The sequence below is a fragment of the Cebus imitator genome, unplaced genomic scaffold (genome assembly GCF_001604975.1).
Source record: "Cebus imitator isolate Cc_AM_T3 unplaced genomic scaffold, Cebus_imitator-1.0 Scaffold540, whole genome shotgun sequence".
Lineage (NCBI taxonomy): Eukaryota > Metazoa > Chordata > Mammalia > Primates > Cebidae > Cebus > Cebus imitator.
In genome coordinates, this window is record NW_016107855.1 from 531170 (window position 1) to 554271 (window position 23102).

Sequence of the window (23102 nt, forward strand, 5' to 3'; positions counted from 1 at the left end):
GGATTACAGGCTTGAGCCACCGCGCCCGGCCGGAAACTTTGATTTTAAGTGAAGTTATATATGAGGAAACCAATTTTACCGTAGACAAATGGACATAAAGAAGAGTTAAGTTCCTACAGCATATTTCTACTAACAAAAACCACCAAACTTCTAAATAAAGACTAAAACACTTCCACTATTGAACATTGAAATAATTGTGAGCCATACATACATTTAAGAAAGATTAGTAAAAATAAGGAAGAAAATTATTTATCTGCTTATTTTAGTTTAGAGTTCGGGTGGCCAGAGCCTGTCCTGGCAGCTCAGGGCTCAAGGCAGTAACCAGCCCTGGACAGGACGCCATCCCATTACAGAGCACACTCACACACACCCACAGTCATTCACACTGGGACTACATAGACATGCCAGTCTGCCTAACATGCACATCTTTGGGACGTGGGAGGAAACTGACCCGGGTACCTGAAGAAAACTCACGAAGACATGGGGAGAATATGTAAACTCCACACAGACAGTGGTCCCAGCAGGGAACCAATTGTTTTTCCTCATCAACGTTATAACAGAAGGATATGATTCAGGGATCTGCTGTACATGAATAAAATCTTTACTCATCATAATTGTACCAGATGTGAGGAATAGGTCCCATTTTACTGTTTTTAAAAGTAAGGAAACTGAGACGTTAATCAGCCTTTAGCTACTGGATGACAGACTCAAAATTCTGGTTTTCTGGTGTCTAATACAATATATCATATTATTCCCCACAACTAAATAAATATATTTGTACAAGTAAAAAATGAAAATAACAAGTCTTGTGTAGATATGATTCCTAGAGAGGGTATTTGCTATGCATTGCATCCTAATGGCTGCCCCTTTAGGCAGTGACTTGTTTGTTTGTTTTTTGGATACAGAGTCTCTCTTACCTAGGCTGGAGTGCTGTGGGGCAATTTGGCTTACTGCAGCCTCTGCCTCCAGGGTTCAAGCGATTCTCCTGCCTCAGCCTCTCCAGTAGCTGGGATTACAGGTGCCTGCCACCATGCCTGGCTAGTTTTTGTATTTTTAGTAGGTATGGGGTTTCACCATGTTGGCCAGCATGGTCTGGAACTCCTGACCTCAGGTTATCCGTCTGCTTTGGCCTCCCAAAATGCTGGGATTACAGGCATGAGCCACCGCGCCCGGTCAAGGCCATGTTTTGATGGAAGCCAATGTCATTAGACTACAACTTCTTCTGTACGAGTTTCCCCCACTCTCAGGGGCTCTCTGAGAGAGTATTATTTCTTTGAGATCCTGATGGTTTTCTCTTTGGAATAGTTGTCATAGAGGACCAAGGAAGTTGTGAGTCTTCCCTGGCTTTTGCGGTAACAAAAGCTTGATTGCTGAAATTGGCTATTTTCCCTTCTTCTGCATCCCAACACAGCATCTGTTATTCTTCCCTTCAGTGCTCTCTTAGCAAAATCAGTCCAGCCAAGGCAGCTGACTTAACATGGTATGATCCCATGGGGATTCAAACTTTATTTCTGGATTCTTTTAGGGTCCCAGGGCAAGTCAATGTTAAAGAGATACTAATAAACTGCTAAATGGAAAGGGAGACTAGGCCTTGGCTGGCTCCAGTCCTAAGCTTCCCCTCGTCTCAGAGGGAAATCAATGTTCACGGCAGGGCACATGGAGTTACGAGTTGTCCACCCAAAGGAACTTTTCTAACCAGGGAAAACGTCGTACTAAGATTGTCCTCCTGTTGTAGTAAGCCAAGATCACACCACTGCACTGTAGCCTCATGACACAGTGAGACTCCATCTCAAAAATAAAAAATTAAAAAAAGACTGTCCTCCTTCAACTCTTTTTTTTTTTTTTTTTTTTTTTTAAATAAGAGTTTTGTATTAAACTGTTCAGAATTGGGTTGTCCTTGTTTTTAGGATCCCACATTATCTCTTTTGAATAAAACATGTTGTTGAGTGACAGCCCTTAGGGTTTTTGTCAAATCACTTCCCATGTGAATCCCCTTTATCCTCATTGTCCTTGGCTTAAGAAGATGGTATCTGATAATGATGATTTAGAGGTAATTTCTGCTGACCTCATCCCTGAATCAGAGGAAACAGCAGGGAGTAAGTTCTAAGTTCAGGGCCCACACCGTATCAAGTTTAGGCCTGGGGAAGACAGTTTGACTCTTTCCAAACTCTCCAAAACACAACTGGGCTCCAAGACTGCCTAGGGTCTCACTGATAGTCAAGGCTTGGGCTCCTTTATTCAGAAGAGTAAGATTAAAGAAAACTTCTGTAAATTAAAAAGTGTTGGTGCCGAGATGGCGCTCCATGGATCACATGGAGGGGACAGAAGATTGCAGAATTGGCAATGTCCTGGGTGGAAGCTGGGCCACCCACAGTGGCCTGGGAAGCCTCTCAGATACTGGATTCTACTGGGCTGTTGATCACCTTGGGTTGGGCTATTTCATTGTTATCACAAAATAAACAGGATGCTCAAAGTCATCTTCTGGCAGAGAATCAAGCAGCTTCACACTGGTCCTCTAAACCAATCCTCATAGCAGGGCTGGGAGACAGGTGTTACCTTTCCCACCTTACAGAGAATGAAACAGAGAGGCAAAGCCTCCGAAGGACCCCACACTTCCGACATTGCAAAGCAGGATCTGAGTCCGGGCTCCTCCGTCCAAATCCACTTGCTAGACTTTCTTTCCCACGTGTAGACTACAGCTGGAAGGGTCTTGGAGGACACATTTTAGGCCAACCCTCTCGGTTTACAATCCAGAGAGCGGAGACCCCCGAGAAGCCGAGTGACTTGTCCAAGGCCACGCAGCGAGTGTGTGCAAGGTGGGAGGGGAGCCCGAGACGCCCTGTGTCTCCTGTCCTCGCAGGTTCCTTCCTCCCCGCAGCCCGCAGGGGACGCTGGAGGAGGAGCTGAGCCGGGTGTGCCGGCGCCCCGGGCCGGGGCGTTCCGGGGGCGGTCCCCAGCGGCCGCGCATTCCAGAGCCAGCCGCGCGTCTTGGGGCTCGGAGGAGCCGGGGCAAGTTCCGGGCGCTGCCTGGAGCCGAGGTTCCAGGCCTGGGGGTCGCTTCCAGCCTCCAGATCCCGTGCGGTTCTGGGGACCCTGAGAAGCACCGAGCCATCCCTACCCTGGGAACTTTCCGCAGACTCGCCGGGATCTGGGGTGAGTGGGGCCACCGGCGGGTTGTTTGTGGGACTCTGGCAGAGCCGAACCTTTCGGACTCGCGACCTCGCTCTCGTGCGGCCCCTTCCCCAGGGCTCCCAGCTCTCTTCTTTATGTCCTCTCTCTCCTCTCCCATGTCTCCCTCTTCATCACTTTTGCATTTCTTCCCCTCACCCCCTCCTCCCTTTTCTCCCGCTGTCAACCCTTAAGTTCGAGCCACCTCGTGCACAGAATTTTGGGCCTGGGGGAGGCGGAGCTTGGGTGGGCGAGCCCCAGCCCCACTCGGAGACAGGCTTCTCTCTGGGTCCCCTGCCTTTGCCTTCTCAGGAAGCCTCCTCGGGCGCACTGCCACCTCCTGGCCCAGCGTCAGGGTTCAGCGCCCGGGCCTGAGCACCTGCTTGGGCGCTGCGCTGGATTTGGGTCTTTGCACGACTCAAGACAGCTGCTTCTCTGTCCCGCGTAGAAGGCGCCAGGAGTTTGGAGTCCGTAGTGGCGGGTTCCAGCCTTGGTTGTCACTAGCTGCTTTACCATCCTTGTTTTTCCATCAGTGAAATGGGGAAAACATTTTTGTTTTTGTGTTTGTTTTGTGTGCAGAAAGCAAATGAGAAAGAAAGTGAGAAAAGTATCTTGGAGAGAAGCCTTCCTTCACTTTCCCTCCTGCTGGTTATCTGCCCCTTTCCTGAGGAGGTAGTTGTTCCAGTTGCCGGTTCTTTTGCTCCCTGCGCTCCCCTATGCCAGTTTCTTGAGGGTAGGGACTGCCTGTGTATCCTCATCTCTGAGGCATCCTCAGCTCTTGGCACAGGGCCTGGCTAACAGTAGGTGCTTCATACATACCTACTGAGTGAAAGGATGAAAGGTGTAAACCCCCCAAATCCATTCAAATCTCAGGGACTGTTATTTTGATTGAGCGCCAGGCTGCGCTCTTACTCATGCAGCTGCACTTGTTTCTTCTGGACCAGCTGGAATCCTGCTGCCCCTGAGGGCTGAGTCGTCTCCCGTGTGTCTGTAGTGAATACTAAGGTCCTGAAAGCTCCAGGGTGTGGTGGTGAAGGCTGCGCAGTCGCACAAGTATCAGAGATTCCTTGAACATCTGCCGTGATGCCTGGTGCCACTGCAGTGGGCACCTGGTTTGGAAGGATTGGGGATGCCTGAATGGGGTGGAGGTGGGAGGGGGAGGAACGGTTCTCTGGGGGTCAGGAAACCCTCTGAGTTACCTTGATGGAGGCATTTTCCCTCTCTGGACCATGCCCTCACACATCTGTAAAATGAAGATGCGGGTGTGGAACAGATGTTTGTTTGTCTATGGTTGAGCATGGCATGCTCTTTGGTTATGTGGGCGGCACATCAGTCCTTTAGACACAGGCAAGACAGCACAGCCCTCTAGACACACGCAAGGCAGGACATCATGTGCTTCTGCAGTAACAACTGAAAAAACCAAAAAGTGTTTTCCTGCCCCAACTGGGACCTCCTGTTCCCAGTTGTCCTCGGTTTGTGAATCATGCTGTGGGGGTTACAAGTCGTGCTTCATGAAGTCTTCCACACATTGACCTCTCCCGACCTCAGAACTGATGCTCCCTGCCTCAAAAGGTCTGGGGAATCCCAGAGAACAGCCAGAAAACCACTGAGCTGTGGTGGGGTGTTAGAGACACAAAACAAATGAGAGACCCTGGGGGCCTGCGGTTGGGTCAGATCCTGGGCCCTTGGGGGTGACAGACCAAGGGGATAAGGGCCAGTCACAGCCTCAGATATTTTCCCAGCCATATTCCAATCTTTCTTTAAACACTGCCTCTGCTTCTCCTCTATGGATTGAAACATGCAAACAAAGGAAATACTTCCAAGGAAAGAGGATATCTTGGTTGGGCTTACACTACCACACATGTCATCTGATAGGGCATAAAAAATAGGCATGTGTACTCACAAACACAGTTTATTGGAGTATAGGAGTAAATGTTAGCATTGCCACACCCTATATTGTCCTCCCAAACTCTGACTGGCCCAGTAAGCTGAATGATGTTATAATGATCATACTTGTCATTTACTGAGTGCTTACTATAAGTTAGGCATAACTCCAAGTATTTTACTTGTATTAGTTCATTTAGGCTTTACTACAATCCTGTTAGGGAGGGACTGTCATCACCTCCATTTTACAGATGAGCAAACAGGTCCAAAGAGAGTAACTCGCCCGTGATCACACAGAAAGTAAGTGGCAGAGCTGTAATTTGAACGAAGGCAGCCTGGCTCCAGGGCCTGTCCTCTGAACTTCATTGGAATTGTGGGTATCAGGTTCAGATCTTGCCTCTGTCACTTACTTTCAGGGTGACCTGGGGGAAGTTAAATGAGAATTTGATAGACACTGTTCTAGTGGAACTCTAGAGACCTAGTACCTTCCAACTCACTAGAGAAACAGAAGGTGAACCTCAAGAGAGAATGGAGACATCTAGCAGTAAAGGCTAAGATGTAGGTAGTTAGGAAGGGGAATTGGTCAGAAGTACAATTGCCTGGCCCATTAAACAACAGCAAGCCAGATTCAGCGTCTAAACCATATACTTTAAATTGCTTAGTTGTATAGAGCTAAAGCTTCCTTATTTTATTGATTTGCACTCTGATTGGCTGATTGGATGTTTCTTGCTATATTCATTCCGGAAAAATGAAACAGAGGCGGGAGAAGAAGAGACAGAGAAAATGAAATGGATTCCTCAAATTAGTTTCAATTAATGATGACGCAAACCTGGCATAAAAGTCTCCACTGCTAATCCCCTGCCCCAGGCAGACATTCGTAATTAGTACCTTGCTCCTTACCCACCACCAGGCCCTGGACTCCTTCTTAACTCAGTGCTCTGGACACCCCTACCAGGTGATGCTGGAGCTTTCGTTCGGTTCTCCCAGACTTCCCACTTCGTTCTTCTGGGTATGATCAAGGAATTAGCAAGCGGCAAAACAGGAAATCTTTCTGTTTGTTTCCTAAGGTAGTAGATGCCTTAGGAAATACCTTTGGGCTTTTTAAAGATGAGTTTTCTCTTCCTTTTACTCTTTTCTGTTTTTTCTCTAACAACTTTCAACCCAAGACCATCCTGGAACTGAGGACATGGCTGTGGGGGAGGTTGGATGTCAGGAGGGCAGTCAGTCTTCGAGAGCTGGCCAGACCTTTCGAGATCACCCTGTCCATCCGTTCCAACTGATGGACAGTAAAATCCAGGTCCAGCTGGGAAGAGTGACTTACTCAGGATCATACCGTATGTATTTGTTTTCTAGTGCTGCTATAACAAGTCACCACAAATTTAGGGGCTTAAAAAGATGCCTACAAATTTATTATAGTTCTGCACATCAGAGATTCCATATGGGTCTGTGAAAATAAAATCAAGGTGTCATCGGGCTGTATTTCTTTCTGGAGGCTCTAGGAGAGAATCAGTTTCCTGCTTATTTGAGTTGTTGGCAGAATTCAGTTCCTGTGGTTATAGGGCCAAGGTCACTGTTTTGTTGCTGGCTGTGAGCTGAGGGCCATTCCCTGCTTCTAGAGGCCACTGCCTTCCTTGGCTCATAGCTCCTTTCCTCCATCTTCAAAGCTAGTGACAGTAAATCAAGTCCTTCTCATGTCACATCTCTCTGACCCACTCTTTTGCCTTCTTCACTTTTTTTTTTTTAAACCCGGGGCCTCGAGCAGCCTTCTTCACTTTTAAGGGCCACATGATCAGGTTACAGCCATGTGATTAGGTTACACCCACCTGCCTATCCAGATAATCTCATCTCAAAGTCCTTGACTTTAGTCACATCTGCAAAGTTCCTTTTCCTTCTCTTCTTTTGGCTGTGCCCTCTGAGTCATGCTTCCTTTTTCATATTCAAGATTCTGGAGACCAGGACATAGATGTCTTTGGTGGTGGCGGTGGGCATTATTCTGCCTTTCACACACACGAGGCCCACTTTGGGAGAGCCACCTGTTCAGGCTCACACATTGAGGCAACGCATTACCGCCGACCAGTGCTCCCGCAGCTCTGTCACGGAGCCTCCTGCCAGCCCCTCTCATGGACAGTCTCCTTTGTCAGCCCGCCACACAGCAGACACTTAATCACTGGCAAATGGCAATGATGGATGGTAGTGGCTTAAACAGGATGCCAGGGATTTGGCCTGGGCTTTCTCCTCTGCTAGCTCTCTGTTGGTTTCTAAGACTCTGATTGGTTGGTTCAGATGGTACGTGCTGCCTTACACAGCTCTGGCTGTGTTCTGATCTCTTTGAAATATCCTGGTGTTTTTCCATTTTTCCAGCCACAGAGAAGCAGATGGAAACTCAGGCAGGGAACAACTCTGTAGCTTGTTAGGAAGTTTGGAGAGACAGGGGCCAGTTGGGGTGAAATGAGACCAGAGTACTCCTTAGGGACCTTGGGTCATTGGAGAAAAGCCTGTGATTTGATTCATTTCACATTTTTGGTAGTTGTATGTCCTGTCCATTCCTTCCTCTGGCGCCTTTATTTGGACCAAAGGTCCCTGATGAAATGACTGTGCTGGGTTGGTAAATGTTTGAGGCTAACCATTACACAATGGGAGGAGAAAGACTTCCAAGAGTGAATGTGAAGCTGGTTTGTCCTTCTCATATTGTACTTGGCATGGAAAACCTGCTCCCCCTTTCATCAGCCTCCCTGTCCTCTTCTGAGAACAGAAAGAGTCACATCTTGGGCAACAATTCTGCTCCCCAACCCTTGCTCCTCCCTCCCCACCTCAGTGCCCAGCTCCTGAGCACATGGAGTCAGAACTCAAATTTGAGCTTACCAGCCCAAGCAAATCAACAAGTGGGAATCCTGGAGGACTTCATTCTGAAAGGCCAGTTCCCCTCTGCCTGGCATGTACAGGGTGGGCTTGGGAAGAAAGAAGTCCCCATAATCCTTTCTGAATGTACAAAGAGCCTAGAAAATGATAAAATCAGAGGATGCCATGTTATTTTGGAGACAAGGTTCTGACGTTTAGGATCATTGGAACTTTGGCAGGGATGAGGGTTCTTTCTGGACCTCTTCAGTCAATTAGGTTCCATGAGTAAGCTCACATCTGAAGTAGTCTTCCTGTATTCATTTCTTCGTTGATTTTATATTTGTTGGCACTTATAATTGACAAGCCCTGTGATAGGTGCTGAGGACACAGCAATACACGAGAGATGAGGCTTCTGCTCTCCTTGTGCTTGCATTTGAGGCAGCAAAGGAACAAGTCTTTCGCCTGGTAGGAAAAAAGCCAATAAAAACAAACAAGCAACAAACAAGCTAATTTTAGATTGTGAAAAGTGTATGCAGAAAATAAAACAAGATAAGAGTGGTAGTTTAACAGAGTGGGTCCAGAGAAACTTTACTAAAACATAACATTTAGGTTGAGGTCATGGACATTGAGACAATGGACAGGCGAGGGAAAGAGCATTCTGAGAAGGAGCAGTAAGTGCAAAGGTCTTCAAGTGGGATCAGCTCCTGGGACACAGTTGTGAGGTGCCCCAGGCTACAAAGTGGCCAGTGCAGGCTCCCATCCAGGAACTTAAATTGCCCTCTCTGTCTGGCTTACATGTTCCATTCTTCCCTGGCAACCTGAGCAGCATCTTTGGAAGGTGGAGCCTTTGGAAGCAGTCCAATAAGGTAGACAACACTGGTAAACCCTCTAGTCCTGTGCCTTGGGAACCATAAGCCTTGCTCACATTCTGCAAAATACTTGAAGAGTCATGCATCTTTGGACACCCCAGCATCAGTGACTCAGAGCTAGTTCTAGCTGTCTCCTCTCTGGCCACCGTGGCTGGTGGAAACAAAACAGCTGGAGCACGGTCTGCCCAGAGCTCTGGGAGTGCTGGGCTAAGGCCACACCCATAAGAAGCCACCTGCCTTTATCTGCCTCTTCTCCCACTTTGGGATAATTAAGCTTGCCTGCCAGCAGGAAGTCACTTCTTTTATTGCCTTCTTCCTCAGTGAACTCTCTGGCAGTAAAACCAGTTGGATAACCATTGGCAAGCTCTCAAAAGCCGACTGTTAGCTGCAGCTCAGATGTGGAGGCTGTAGGTTTCCGGTGGGAGGTTCAAACTGGGGACAGCTTAAAAGTTTTTTACTTAAAAAAACTTTTCACTGTGGTTTTCTACATTGGGCCCAGATCAGTCACGAAGCAGTCACGGCACCCTAACTAATGGCAGGGCCTCTGAACTCCTTTTTAATTCAGGAATGATGCTGAGTTCACCAGCTCAGTTTAACTTTGGGAAGCCCTCACTGTGTCCTAGGCGTTGTCCTAAGTGCTTTATGTGCATTAGCTCATTTAACCTCCAGCACATCCCAATTAAGTGGTTGCAATTATTTGTTATTATTTCCATTTCACAAATGAGGAAACTAAAGCTCAAAGAGGTTAAGCCTCTTGCCAAAGCCACCAGGACTACATGCGGTTCCAACACATCATGTATCTCATCATCTCTGGGCTTTGTTGATAGCAACTGTTCTATTCCTCCTGCCTTTCCCCACAAGCTTTTTGTCTTATCAGTACCTGAGAGGGATGTCTTGAAATCTCTGACTATAATTGTGGATTTGTCTATTTCTCCTTATCATTCTGAGATTAAGCACATAAAAATAGAAACTCACTTTACCTTTCTGGTGTCTCTAGCAATACTTTTTGCTGAAAAGTCTACTTGGCCTTATGCTAGGATGGTGCTACCAGCCGAGGTGAGTCATGGTTACACAGTGTTTTACTTGTATCCTTTGACTTTTAACCTTTCTAATCCCCAGGTGTCTCTTATAAAAAATATATATGTATGTGTCTGTTTTATGTTTATTTGTATATACCCTAACAGTCCTTGTTCATTTAGATCTACCGTCTTTCTCTATGCTTGCTATTTGTCCCCTCTATTCTAAGTCTTTGTTGTTGTTTTTCTCCTCTCCTGTTTTCCCCTGGAAATTGTGCACTCTTATAATTTTAGTGGCTACCATAGAGATTATTATACGCATCCTGGATTTAACAAAGTCTAATGTGGTTTGATTCTTCTGCCCTTTCTTAGGCAATACAAGAAAATCAAAATACCTTAATTGTATTTCTTCCACTATTTGTTGGTTATTGCTCTTGAACACTGTTATTCTGTATTTTTTTTTTCTGGAAATATCTTTTTTTTTTTTTTTTGACACACAGTCTCACTCTGTCACCCAGGCTGGAGTGCCGTGTGTATTCTTGGTTCACTGCAACCACCACCTCCTGGGTTCAAGTGATTCTCCTGCCTCAGTCTCCCAAGTAGCTGGGATTACAAGTGTGTGCCACCACATCTGGCTACTTTTTGTATTTTTAGTAGAGACACGGTTTCATCACGTTGGCCAGATGTTCTTGAACTCCTGACCTCAAATGATCCACCCATCTTTGCCTCCCAAAGTGCTGGGATTACAGGTGTGAGCCACTGTGCCCAGCCTGAAAATGTCTTATTGCACCATTATCCTTAGCAGCTGTTTCTTTTCACCTCTTTGAGGAGATCATTCTGCTGTTTTTTAATTCCATTGTTTCTGTTGCGAAGTTGGTTGTCAATCTAATTGTTTCTCCTTTGAAGATATTCTGTCTTATTTCTCTTTATCTTTGGGTCTCAGCATATTTACTGTATTTCTTTTTTCAAATGGAGTCTCACCCTGTCGCCCAGGCTGGAGTACAGTGGTGCAGTCTTGGCACACTGCAATCCTGCCTCCTGGGTCCAAATGATTCTCCTGCCTCAGCCTCCTGAGTAGCTGGGACTACAGGCATGTGCCACCATGCCTGGCTAATTTTTGTATTTTTAGTAGAGACAGCGTTTCACCATATTGGCCAGACTGGTCTCAAACTCCTGACCTACCCACCTTGGCCTCCCAAAGTGCTGGGATTAACAAGCGTGAGCCACTGCACCCAGCTAGATTTACTATATTTCTAATTATGGATTTCAGTTTATATATTCTGCTAGGAGTTCATGGGACTTTAGTATGCAAATTGATGTCTTTCATCAGTTTTGGAAAATTGTTATTATTTATTTCAATATTGTTTCTGCCTCATTCTCTCTTTTTTCCTTCTGTTACTCCAATATATTTATGTTGTACCTTGTCACTATATCCTCTATCTCTCTTATCTGTTTTTTTCCCTGTATTTTCCATCCTTTTATTTCTCCCTACTTCATGCCAAATACTTTCCCCTGGCCTTTCTTCCAGTTTACTAATTCTCTCTTTAACTATGGTTAACCTACTGAATTTTTAAGCCCATCTACTGAATTTTAAATTTCTATTATATTTTTCTGTTCTAGAATTTCTGTTTGGTTCTCTTTGTTGCCGTTGTTTTTTGAGACAGGGTCTCACTCTGTTGCCCAGACTGGAATGCAGTGGCCCAATCATGGCTCTCTGCAGCCTTAGCCTCCTGGGCTCAGGTGATCCTCCCACCTCAGCCTCCTGAGCAGCTGAGACTACAGGTACACACCATGCCTGGCTAATTTTTAAATTTTTTGTATGTGGAGATGGGATTTTGCCATGTTGCTTAGGCTGATCTTGAATTCCTGAGCTCAAGTGATCCACCTGCCTTTCCCTCCCAAAGTGCTGGGATCACAGGTGTGAGCCACCACTTGTAACCTCTCTTTGGTTCTTTAAAAATATCTGTGTGTTCTTTCTTATAATTTCCAATTCTCTGTCAAAATTCTCACACTTGCAGTTTTTTCCTCTTTGAACATAGTAAACAAGGTTATTAAAACTGTGTCTGTCTGATGACTCCAATATCTGGAGCCCCCGTAGACTTTTTTCCTATTGTCTGTTGTTTCTGATTATTTTGTTTTTATCATCCTTTTTGCATTCTTGATTAATTTTGGTTATGTATTGGACATTATATTTGTAAAAAAAAAATCATAATTTGAGGCCTATTGTGATGTTATTACCTCCAGAGAGGATGTATATTTGCTTCTGCCAAGCACCTGGAGATTCCTTAATTTAATTTCAGGAGCTATGATAATACAAAGCTGAGTTGTAGTCTCTGGGAAGACTGGTATACTTCCAGTCCATCCTCAGCACTAAGGGTGCTTTTCTAAGGTCCAAGCTCAAAGTGCAGTTTTACTCCCTATCTTGATAGCTCCAGCTTTTGTCCCCTTAGCCTCCTGAGCCTGTCACAACTGCTTAGTCTCCATTCTCCATGAAGGGAAAAGCTACCCCAAATGGCAGGCTCCCCTCCCTGGATTTTGGCCTCCTCCCAAATCTTAGACTGGTGATTCTTCATTATTTCGTTAGCTCTTAGTGCCTTCAAGCAGGTGTTTTGGTCCCACTTTTCTAGCTGTCTTCAGTAGAAGGCCTGGTCCAAATTGTCGAGTCCCCCATTACCAGAATTGGAAGTACTGATCTTTATTAATTCCCTAAGTATGGAATGGCTTTCAGCTAAAAACAGTGTTTGACCTGGACTTAGAAGCAAGCCGTGGATCTGTTATACTCCGTGCTTACACACTGGGTCTGTGTGTCCTCTTTGGAGGTAGCTGTAGTGTAGCAGTAAGTTCAGGATCAAGATTCCTGAGTTTGAATCCTGTTCACTTAGCTTTGTGATCAATAGCTGGCTAACCTCTCTTAGCTTTAGGTTTTTTTTTGTTTTGTTTTTTTGTTTTGAGACAGAGTCTTGCTCTGTCCCCCAGGCTGGAGTGCAGTGGCGCCATCTCGGCTCTCTACAACCTCCACCTCTCAGGTTCAAGCAATTCTCCTGCCTCAACCTCCGGAGCAGCTGAGACTACAGGCACCTGCCACCACACTCAGCCAATTTTTTGTATTTTTAGAAGAGATGGGGTTTTACCATATTGGCCAGGCTGATCTCAAACTCCTGACCTCGTGATCCACCCTCCTTGGCCTCCCAGAGTGCTGGGATTACAGGTGTGAGCCACCGCACCTGGCCAGCTTTAGTTTTCATAGCTGAAAAATCCCCACATAGGAATTTTGTGAAGTTTTATTAAGTTAATGAATGGGATTTGTTAAGCAGATACAAATAATACAAATTTGTGAAATGAAACAAATTTTTGTTTTTACAAATTCAAACAAATACAATTTGTTAAGCAAATGCTGGCTCGTATGACCCTGTGTTTGAGGAAATAAGAGGAGTGGTACTTCAGTTTTCTGTGCTTCTTGAAGCATAGAGTAATAAGGAGTAAGTAATAGTAACTCCTGAGAGAGTATCTTGCAAATACCAAGTATTTGATATATGAATAAATGAATGAATATCCTGGACAGAGTTACTTGTCATAATAGTACTCAACCAAAAAGAGAAACAATATTGTCTTGTCAGAGAGGAAAAAGTTGCTTTCTAGTGGGTCTGGTGAGTAGATAACACAGGCTTGTTGCCTTGAATCCAATTACGCTAAAACGGTCAACTTGTGGGAAATTTGAATTTATGAAGTTTATATAATTTTTCATATAACTAGAAAACTTGCCAAGTGGTGGGATTGGCTGGAACAATGATTCTTTCTTTTACAAAAGTACTTTTAGTTGCTTAAGAAAAATGGTCCTAGAAGTAAAACTTGGTGTTTCCTAATCAGGCAGTAGGGCTTCCCCTTTCCTGGACTGGATCAAGTGGAATACTTGATCGAGAGAATGAATTTTCTACCTTTGGAAAAAATAAAATTTGGCCAGGTGTGGTGGCTCATGCCTGCAATCCCAGCACTTTGGGTGACTGAGGTGGGTGGATCACTTGAGGCTGGGAGTTCAATACCAGCCTGGCCGACATGGTAAAACTCCATCTCTACAAAAAATACAAAAATTAGCCAGGTGTGGTGGTGCACGCCTGTAATCCCAGCTACTCAAGAGGCTGAGGCACTGGTTTGCTTGAACCTGGGAGGTGAAGGTTGCAGTGAACTGAGATCACACTACTTTACTGCAGACTTCCATCTCGAAATAAATAAATAAACTTTTTTTCCTCTTTTGTAGAAACTACATTGTTTTTTCTCCTCCTTACATTTGGTCTTGTTAGTAGATACAAAATAGTCATTTTGGGATTATTGACTTCTCCGTTAAATTGGCTAAGTAATTTAAATTACTTATGTAATAATTTTAATTATATATTAAAAATAAATATTACTTAATTAATTACTTATGTAAATAAATTAATTTAAATTACTTATGTAAATTACTTATGTAATTTAAATTACTTACTAATGTAAATTACTCCTCCTCCGTTAAATTACTGAGGAGGAGTAATTCACATCCAGTTCACAGGGCTGGTGGTATAGGACCTGTCATCTGGTGGGATGGCATGTTTGGTACTAGTGGCTTTTCTGCTGGTGAGCTCAGGTGGTTTTAGCGCAATTTCTTAGACAAACTTATATTGAACATATGTCAAAGCTTATTATTTGCTAAGGAGGCAAATAGATAAAGTATGCTAGTTCAAAATGATGAGAGTTGGCCTGACTGATGTTTTACTTCCTACAGTCATAAAAACGTCATATTCTTATCAGTGATAGGCATAAATTTGTGACATAAATGGTTTGGGCCATATCCAACATGAACCATTAATTAGAAATAACCAGCAATAGATCTGTGAGGCAAATGATAAATTAATGTATGACTATTAGTTAATGTACCAAGAAACAAGGTTTTACGCACTCATGCCAGAGAGGTCAAATAGGAGGCAGATAGGAGAAGCTTCGAGTCCTGCTTTTTCTCAAGCAAATATTTCTAGTGTGCAATTAAAGATGCTGAGCGTATGGTTTGCTTACCTCTTATTTGGGAGACAAAATTTTTCTTTCATAGTAGGGAGAGGTGGAAGTGATTGGAAGCCGTGTTACATGGGGAAGAACAGCCCAGCGAAGGACACGTTTGAGTATTGAGAAGTGTAAAACAGGGAGAAAGAGCTCCCTGTGTCCTATGACATCCGACTCCATCTATGGCCAGCCTTAGAACCCTGGAACAGTAGCTCTGGAAGGGCCTTTGGAGAACACTGCAACTTGTGACTTTCAAACTGTATTTTGAGGAGCCTGGGGAGTCGAGGGGAATCTGAACAGCGGAGCTGCACTGCCAAGTAAGCCCACTGCACTGAGCAGGGATGCCAAAAGACAGCTGGGTAAAATGTTTTTTTCCGATTTGTTTCAATTAAGAAAAAAATGGGCTGGGCACCGTGGCTTACGCCTGCAATCCCAGCACTTTTGGGAGACTGAGGCAGGCGAATTACCTGAGATTGGGAGCTCGAGACCAGCCTAACCAACATGGAGAAACCCCGTCTCTACTAAAAATACAAAATTAGCCGGGTGTGGTGGTGCATGCCTGTAATCCCAGCTACTCGGGAGGCTGAGGCAGGAGAATCGCTTGAACCTGGGAGTCGGAGGTTGCAATGAGCAGAGATCATGCGGTGGAACTCCAGCCTGGGCAACAAGAGCAAAACTCCATTTCAAAAGCAAAAAAAAGAAAAAAACAATTTTAATTTCATAGCATGTAAATTTTGTGTGTTACGATTTAGTATTGTTTTTAGTTTGAATTACATATGTGAAGGAGGTGGGCACCCTAATCTCTAGTGCTTAGGGTGTCTGAGGTATGTATTCAGCCCTGCTGGGTAGGCAGCACTGCAAGCTTCTCCTGCCAGCCCCCCACTTTACAGGCTCTACTAGAACAGCTTTACTTTTTTTTTTTTTTTTTTTTGAGACGGAGTTTCGCTCTTGTTACCCAGGCTGGAGTGCAATGGCGCGATCTTGGCTCACCGCAACCTCCGCCTCCTGGGTTCAGACAATTCTCCTGCCTCAGCCTCCTGAGTAGCTGGGATTATAGGCACGCGCCACCATGCCCAGCTAATGTTTTGTATTTTTAGTAGAGACGGGGTTTCACCATGTTGACCAGGATGGTCTCGATCTCTTGACCTTGTGATCCACCCGCCTCGGCCTCCCAAAGTGCTGGGATTACAGGCTTGAGCCACCGCGCCCGGCCTAGAGCAGCTTTACTTTAACTGTTTGTGTATTGGGGTTAGAAGTACAATTTCATTTGCAAAAGAATTACATTGGTACAGTTTAGGATACAGTTTACAGAAGAATTTCATTTATTCATCTACTTGCTCTGTTTTTTTTTTTTGTTGTTGTTGTTGTTATTCTGTTTTGTTTTAGTTAGAGGCAGTGAGATAATCAGATTTATGTATTTTAATGATTATTCCATTAAGAAATAAGAATACAGGAGGGAGAAGACCCCTGGACTTCAGTTTCCCCATCTGTGAAATGGGACTGGTTCTAGCTTTAATGTTCTAGGATTCTTGATTGTGGTTGAGCCCTGAAGCCTGAGTTCCTGTATATGACAGGTTTTACTAGTGAAAATCAGCCAGGCATTTGTGTTCCTGGCATTTGAAGTCATGAAGACTGTTTCATGTGAATGGGTTTACAGGAAAGGGCTCTCATGGGGTTCCTTTAGTCTAAGGCAGCTAGCTGATGATGTAGTTAGGAGACCACAAAGAATGATTTATCCCGCCCCCGGTCCTCTTACAGTTTCAGGCTCCTGTGACTCATGCTTCTGTGTCTTAGACCTTGGAGAAAGTTACTCCATTTCCTAGGCTGAGACAGGGCCAGCCTGTGCTTCTGTCTCCTCGGCAAGCCTCAGCAGATCATCCTACGGCCCTGGAGAACTTTGTCAGAGGCTTCTCCTTCATCTGGGAACTTGCCCAGATCTGCCCAGCCTGGCTACAGAGCACCTGGGAATCAATTTCCAAATCTTAATGCCAGAGAGGGTCCTAGAGGTCTTAAAGGTGTTGAGTCCAGAGGTTTGCAAATCTGGCTGCACGCTGCAATCACCTGGCAGTGGGAAAAAGGGGCTCTTCCTCATCCCCTTTTGAGCCTAATTCAATATGCATAGAATGAGACCCAGAAATCAGTGTTTTTTTTTTTTTTTTTTTTGAGATGGAGTCTCACTTTGTTACCCAGGCTGGAGTACAGTGGTGCCATCTCAGCTCACTGCAACCTCCACCTCCCGAGTTCAAGCGATTCTCCTGCCTCAGCCTCCCGAGTAGTTAGGATTACAGGTGCCTGCCACCACCAATACACCATTTTGTATTTTTAGTAGAGATGGTCTCGAACTCCTGACCTCAGGTGATCCACCCATCTCGGCCTCCCAAAGTGCTGGGATTACAGGCGTGAGCCACCATGCCCGGTCAGTGAAGTCAGTGTTCCTTTATACTGCCTTGAGGTCACTTACTAGGGCATATGGCATTTGGTGACTACTGTTCTAGTCTCATCTCTTAATTTTATTTGATTTTAAAATTGTATATGTATATTTTTACTCTTTAAGACAAAGAATTATGAAGATAAAACCTCAAAAAAGCCTCCGTTTCCTTAACCCAGTTGGCATAAAAAAATCAGAAGTAATAAATGCTCATGTTGCGAAAATTCAAATGTCATAAAATCATGTTTTATGAACGAAGAATGGAAAGCAAAACCTCTCATTCCTAGTCCAGCTCTTGAAAAGGTAACCACTGTTAACATTTTCCTGAGAGTACACGCAGAAAGTAATTTTCCTGTATATATCCTCACCCATTTACCTACTTAATTCTATAAAATATGAACCAAAGGAATCATCCTACACACACTGTTGCACTTCATTTTTATTTTTTCCACATCTTTTGGCACTCATTACAGATTAGATTCCTCTTAAATGACTAATAAATAAATAAATTTTTAAAATCTCAAATATTTTTCATTTATTCCTCCTGCCTAAAGGAAATGTAATAGCCTTTGACCAACACCTCCCCATCCCCCCCCACCTTCCAGCCTCCGGTAACCACCATTTTGCTTTCTGTTTCTATGTGTCTGATAGTTTTAGCTTCCATAAATAATTGAGAACTTGAGGTATTTGTCTTTCTGTCCCTGGTTCATATCCTTTAGCATAATGTCTTCATGTTCATCTATGTTGTCGAAAATGGCACTCATTCTTTTCCAAGGCTGAATAGTATTCCATTGAGTATATGCCACATTATCTCTATCCATTCATGGTTGATAGACACTTAGGTTCATTCCATAACTTGGCTATTGTGAATAATGCCGAAATAAATATGGGAGTGCAGAAATCTCTTTGACATCCTGATTTCAAATCCTTTGGTTACATGCCTAGAAATGAGATTACTGAGATCATACAGTAACTCTATTTTCAGTTATTTGAGGAACCTCCATTGTGTTTTCCAGAGTAGCTGTATTAGTTAGGTAAATTAATATTTGTAGTGCATTTGGAACAATGATTGATGTGGAGTAAGCACTACATGGTTGTTAAATGAATGAATGAATGGGTGAGTGAATGGATACACAAAAATTGCTGCATGGCATTCCATCATATAGATATACCCTTCTTTATTTTACTATTAGTGGACACTTGCTGTGTCTGTTACCTGAACAAATGACGCAGAAAGTAACATCTTTGTACGTATTTCTTGGGTACTCTCCTTTGGGTATTCAATTTGGTTGATCAGTATCTTACTTAGGGTGGCAACAGCAGACATGGAGCCAAAGGCATTAGAAAGGAAAAACTGGTGATTAGAAAAGAATAGAAAGTAGGATTGCAATGAGGAATTTTGGTTAGAACCTAGAATCACAGAAATATCAATCTTACTTTTGAAAGAAACTGCAGGAGATTGTTCTAGCCTTGCACCCTCTGGGCAGGGCAAGTATTACATCAATGATTCCCAAGCTATGCACTGAAGTGTCCTGGGAGCCCCAGTGAACTCACTGGAAGGAGGGGAGTGCTGCAGGAGTTTTAAGATTTTTGACAGAAATAGTGGTATGTGACATCTCTCAGACACTTTACAAATGACTAGCTTAAGATAGTTCACAGTTTAATCTTACTACATTCCTTTTGTTAATGTTATAATTTATGAAGTTGATGAAAATAAATTTTTTTTGAGATAGGGTCTTGCTTGGTCACCCAGGCTGGAGTGCAGTAGTGTGATCATGGCTCACTGTAGCCTGGAGCTATTGGGCCGAAGCAATCCTTCCACCTCAGCCTCCCAAGTAGCTGGGACTACAGGCGCAAGCCACCATGCCATGCCAACAATTAAAAAAAAAATGTTGTAGAGACGACATCTCACTATGTTGCTCAGGCTGGTCTTGAACTCCTAGGCTCAAGCAATTCTCCCATCTCGGATTCCCAAAGTGTTGGGGTTATAGGCGTGATCCACTGCACCTAACCTGAAGTTGATTTTTTGGTGGTTGTGTGGTATGGCAAGTACTGGGCAAAAATTAATGTGAAATAATAAGTGAGGATGGCATTGTCCAATATTATTCCAAAGTTTCAAAAGTTACACAGTGTTCAGCAGGTACATATATTCCATTAGTAACTAGTTATGAATGAAAATAAAACCTTTTTTGTGTGTATTTTCTTTTTTTTTTTTGCAAACAGCTCCTAAGTTGTTAGGCCATAAATATGTATTAAATTGGTTGATTTTGTCATCTATGATTTCTTTCAACAGTGTAGAGATTTTTTAAAGAACTAAAAGTAAGACTACCATTTGACCTAGCAATCCTACTACTGGGTATCTACCCAGAAGAAAAGAAGTCATTATTTGAAAAATATACTTGCACATGCATGATTATAGCAGCACAATTCACAATTGCAAAATCATGGAATCAACCCAAATGCCCATCAATCAATGAGCGGATAAAGAAACTGTTATATATATATGATGGAATACTATGCAGCCACAAAAAGGAATGAATTAAATACATTTGCAGTGATCTGGATGAGATTGGAGACTATTCTAAGTGATGTAACTCGGGAGTGGAAAATCAAACATCGTATGTTCTCACTGATATGTGTGAGCTAAGCTAGGAGGATGCAAAGGCGTAAGAATGAAACAATGGACTTTGGTGACTTGGAAGAGTAGGAGGGTGGTGAGGGATAAAAGACTATGAATATGGTGCAGTGTATACATGGGTGATGGGTGCATCAACATCTCACGAATCACCACTAAAGAACTTACTCATATAACCAAATACCACCTGTACCCCAATAACTTATGGAAAAATAAAACTACTTAACACTACTACTAACTACTTAATAAATGGAACTTCTTGGTATTTATTTTGACCTGGGGTGCTGTTAAAAAATGACTAAGACACTAACGATACTGTGAATTGAAAACGATTGGGAACAGCTGGTTTATATCCTTATCCATCCGAACTCTTTTAACTGCAAGTGAAAGACACGAAATAGACACTGCTTAAGCAAAAACAGGGAATTATTGGCTCATATATCTGGCGTGTCTAGAGTTGCAGATGGCAACAATCTTGGCTGCATTCAGGTGCTCACATGAGGCCACTTGAGGCTCCATCTATCTTTCCAGCTCTAGGAGGGGCTTGCTGCTTATGGGAGAGATAGCTTCAGGCCAATTCTCTCCAGACTCACATCCTTTCAGTTTAGCAATCCAAGGAGAAAGGATCGTCTTTCCTAAGAGCTTGTGCACAAAAGCTCTGGGGGGAAGACTGGTTGACCTAGCCTGAGTCACTTTCCTAACTCTGAACTGTGGTTATGGAGATTTATAATGGTCAACTCTGGGTCACATATCCATCTCTGTGTTCAGGTCAGTGTCCCAACTAAACCATACAGAATAGGTAGGTTCTCCCCAGAAAGGGGAGAATGGGATAAGGGGTATAGGACCAAAAACAATGCATTTCTCATTTTACAGATGAGAGAACAGACTGGTAGTGTGGTAGCTTAATAGTTAAGCAGGAAGGCTCTGGCGTCCCACCCATCTGGGTTCACTTTCTTGGTCAAATTAATGACCTCTTGTCTTTTAAGGCTTTAGAGGCCTCATCTGTAAAGTGGGTATAACTGAAGGTAAAAGCCAAGAAATAGAAAACAGCAATTATAGTCCCTACCTCAAAAGGTTAATCGTTCAAGTAATGACTGAATGAGTTAATAAACATCAAGTGTCCAGCATACGTCTGGCAATAGGAAGCCCTCAGTAAACGAAGCCATTATAATTACTAATCAGGGAACCTTAAAGTTTGCATATCTGGTAAGCGACCCAGGCTTCTGACTCCTGAGGGTTTCCTTCTAACCAGGGAGGCAGGGAGCGTACACAACAGTGATCTTCCTTTCTTGTCTGTTGCAGAGTGAAGCAACATGGACGCAGTCAGCCAAGTCCCCATGGAAGTCGTGCTTCCCAAGCACATCCTGGATATCTGGGTTATTGTCCTCATCATCCTAGCCACCATTGTCATCATGACCTCCTTGTTGCTGTGCCCAGCCACTGCAGTCATCATCTATCGCATGCGGACTCATCCTATTCTCAGTGGGGCTGTTTGAGAGCCTCCCAAGAGGGCCAGGTGATGGATGAGGACAGGCATCCTGCCCCCAGCCTCTTCCTGTCTTCAGAAAAGCAGCAGGAGGGACTTTGGGGCATGGACCTGAGTTCTGGTTTTGATTTCTGCCATGAGCCAGCTGTGTGAATTTGGTCAAGGGACCTAACTCTCTGAGTTCCAGGTTCCTTATCTTTCAAATGGGGATGGTGATCCCTGCCCTTCCTACCTCACAGGGGTGTGGGAACCACCTGACTTAGTGGAAGTGAAAGCTATGTGAGCAGTAAAACTACCACAGATATAAAGGTGTTATGCTGAATGCTGAGAAGCTTTGAAGAACCAGAGAAACTGATTGTTTATGATGGCCTTAAAGGTGGTGAGGGAGATATTGGGGGCAGTGCAGACTTTGCCAGTGCCCCTCAGGTCAAACCAAACCAAGCAAGCACCCCGTCCCCATCCCAAGGGGCCAGCAGGACTTTGGCTCAAAGTTATTTTCTTTAAGGTGCCATTCCTTCATGTTTTCTCAGTTTGGAGGGAGATGGGTAGAGCTTTCCAGAACATTCTCTATGCCAGAATCTCTGCCCTTGTGTAATCTGAAGGATGACTGTGCCATCTTTGGGCACTGCCAAGGGAGTTGGGGTGATGGGCTTCTTTCTGCCCTGGAGTCTCACGTCTGTTAGCTTTGACACTCAAGCCATGTTGGCATATGCAGGGTGGCGGAGTTCCCTGCCCAGCTTTTGGGGTCTCTGGCCCCCAACCCCTTGTGTGTGTCCCTCTGTCTAGCTAATGCTGTAATTAGCTCCATGTGTACCCCCTTCACTCCCTCCCACCAGCACTGCAGCCAGCCTAAGGCAATTGTATTTTAAGAGATGTTCCCGGGACTTTTGGGACCTACCAAAACAATGATGGCTATTTTAGATGTGATAATTTATATTTATGTAGAGATATTTCTGGACCATTCAAACTCTTCAATACCAATATTAGGAGCATCTTGCAATTTATTAAATTATGTAAGAAGATAGCACAGATATCAGGATATTACTGTGTGAAAATGATGCTTTTACTTCGAAGGGATCTCATTGATGTATACAATCAATTTCCAATAAAGTGCTAGAATGTGCATGTCTGAGGTCTTTCTTTAAAGAGCAACTGTTAAACTCAGAACTCAGGTAAAAGTCTTACACTGAATTTATCGTCCTTCGAGACAGTTTGCATTTAGTAACAGGAGAAGAATCAAATTTACTTCCAGGGCTCTAGCTTCAGCGTGTGGGTCAAGTTGTGCAGGTTACACACAGATAGTACAGAGGGGAAGAACAGATTTTGAATATCAGATTCAAATAATGACAAGACAATGAATTTAGTATTGGACATGTTGCATTTGAGGCGCTTGTGATATTGAGGTGGACACATTCAGGATGCAATTGGAGATCTAAGTTTTTTCTTGGAAAAGATGTTATGTTTGGCCTTAGGGTATGGGGGATTAACCCCTATGGTAGATAAGGCCGTACAGGTAGATAGGATCAGAACACAGCCAGTGCTCGACTTACGACCACGATTGGTTCCGACAGACCGGTCATAACACGATTTGGTCGTAAGTTGCGTAGGCTATATGCACGCGGAGATGGTAGTGCTGCCAGAAGCTGGTCCGCACTGTCGTACGCCCGGCTGGGCAACGTTTGCGCTGCCAGACACGGAGCAGTCGTGGCTAGCAATTGTGGTCGTAAAGTCGAACGGTCGTACGTTGCAT

At 44.1% G+C, this 23102-nt stretch overlaps 1 protein-coding gene across 2 annotated transcripts in view; it reads left to right on the top strand.

Annotated features, from left to right (window-relative positions):
• Positions 1–22477, top strand: part of SMIM3 (small integral membrane protein 3) — a 39143-nt gene extending 16666 nt beyond the window's left edge. Inside the window, exons 1-2 of one of the 2 annotated variants that reach the window (XM_017515030.2) lie at positions 2184–3153; positions 21169–22477. In XM_017515030.2, the coding sequence (XP_017370519.1) occupies positions 21180–21362 (183 nt within the window). In that variant the 5' untranslated portion in view covers positions 2184–3153; positions 21169–21179 and the 3' untranslated portion in view covers positions 21363–22477. Of the gene's footprint in view, positions 1–2183; positions 3154–21168 lie in introns of those variants that run through there. The other variant, XM_037733627.1, reaches the window with a different exon arrangement.
• Positions 22478–23102: the final 625 nt, after the last annotated feature.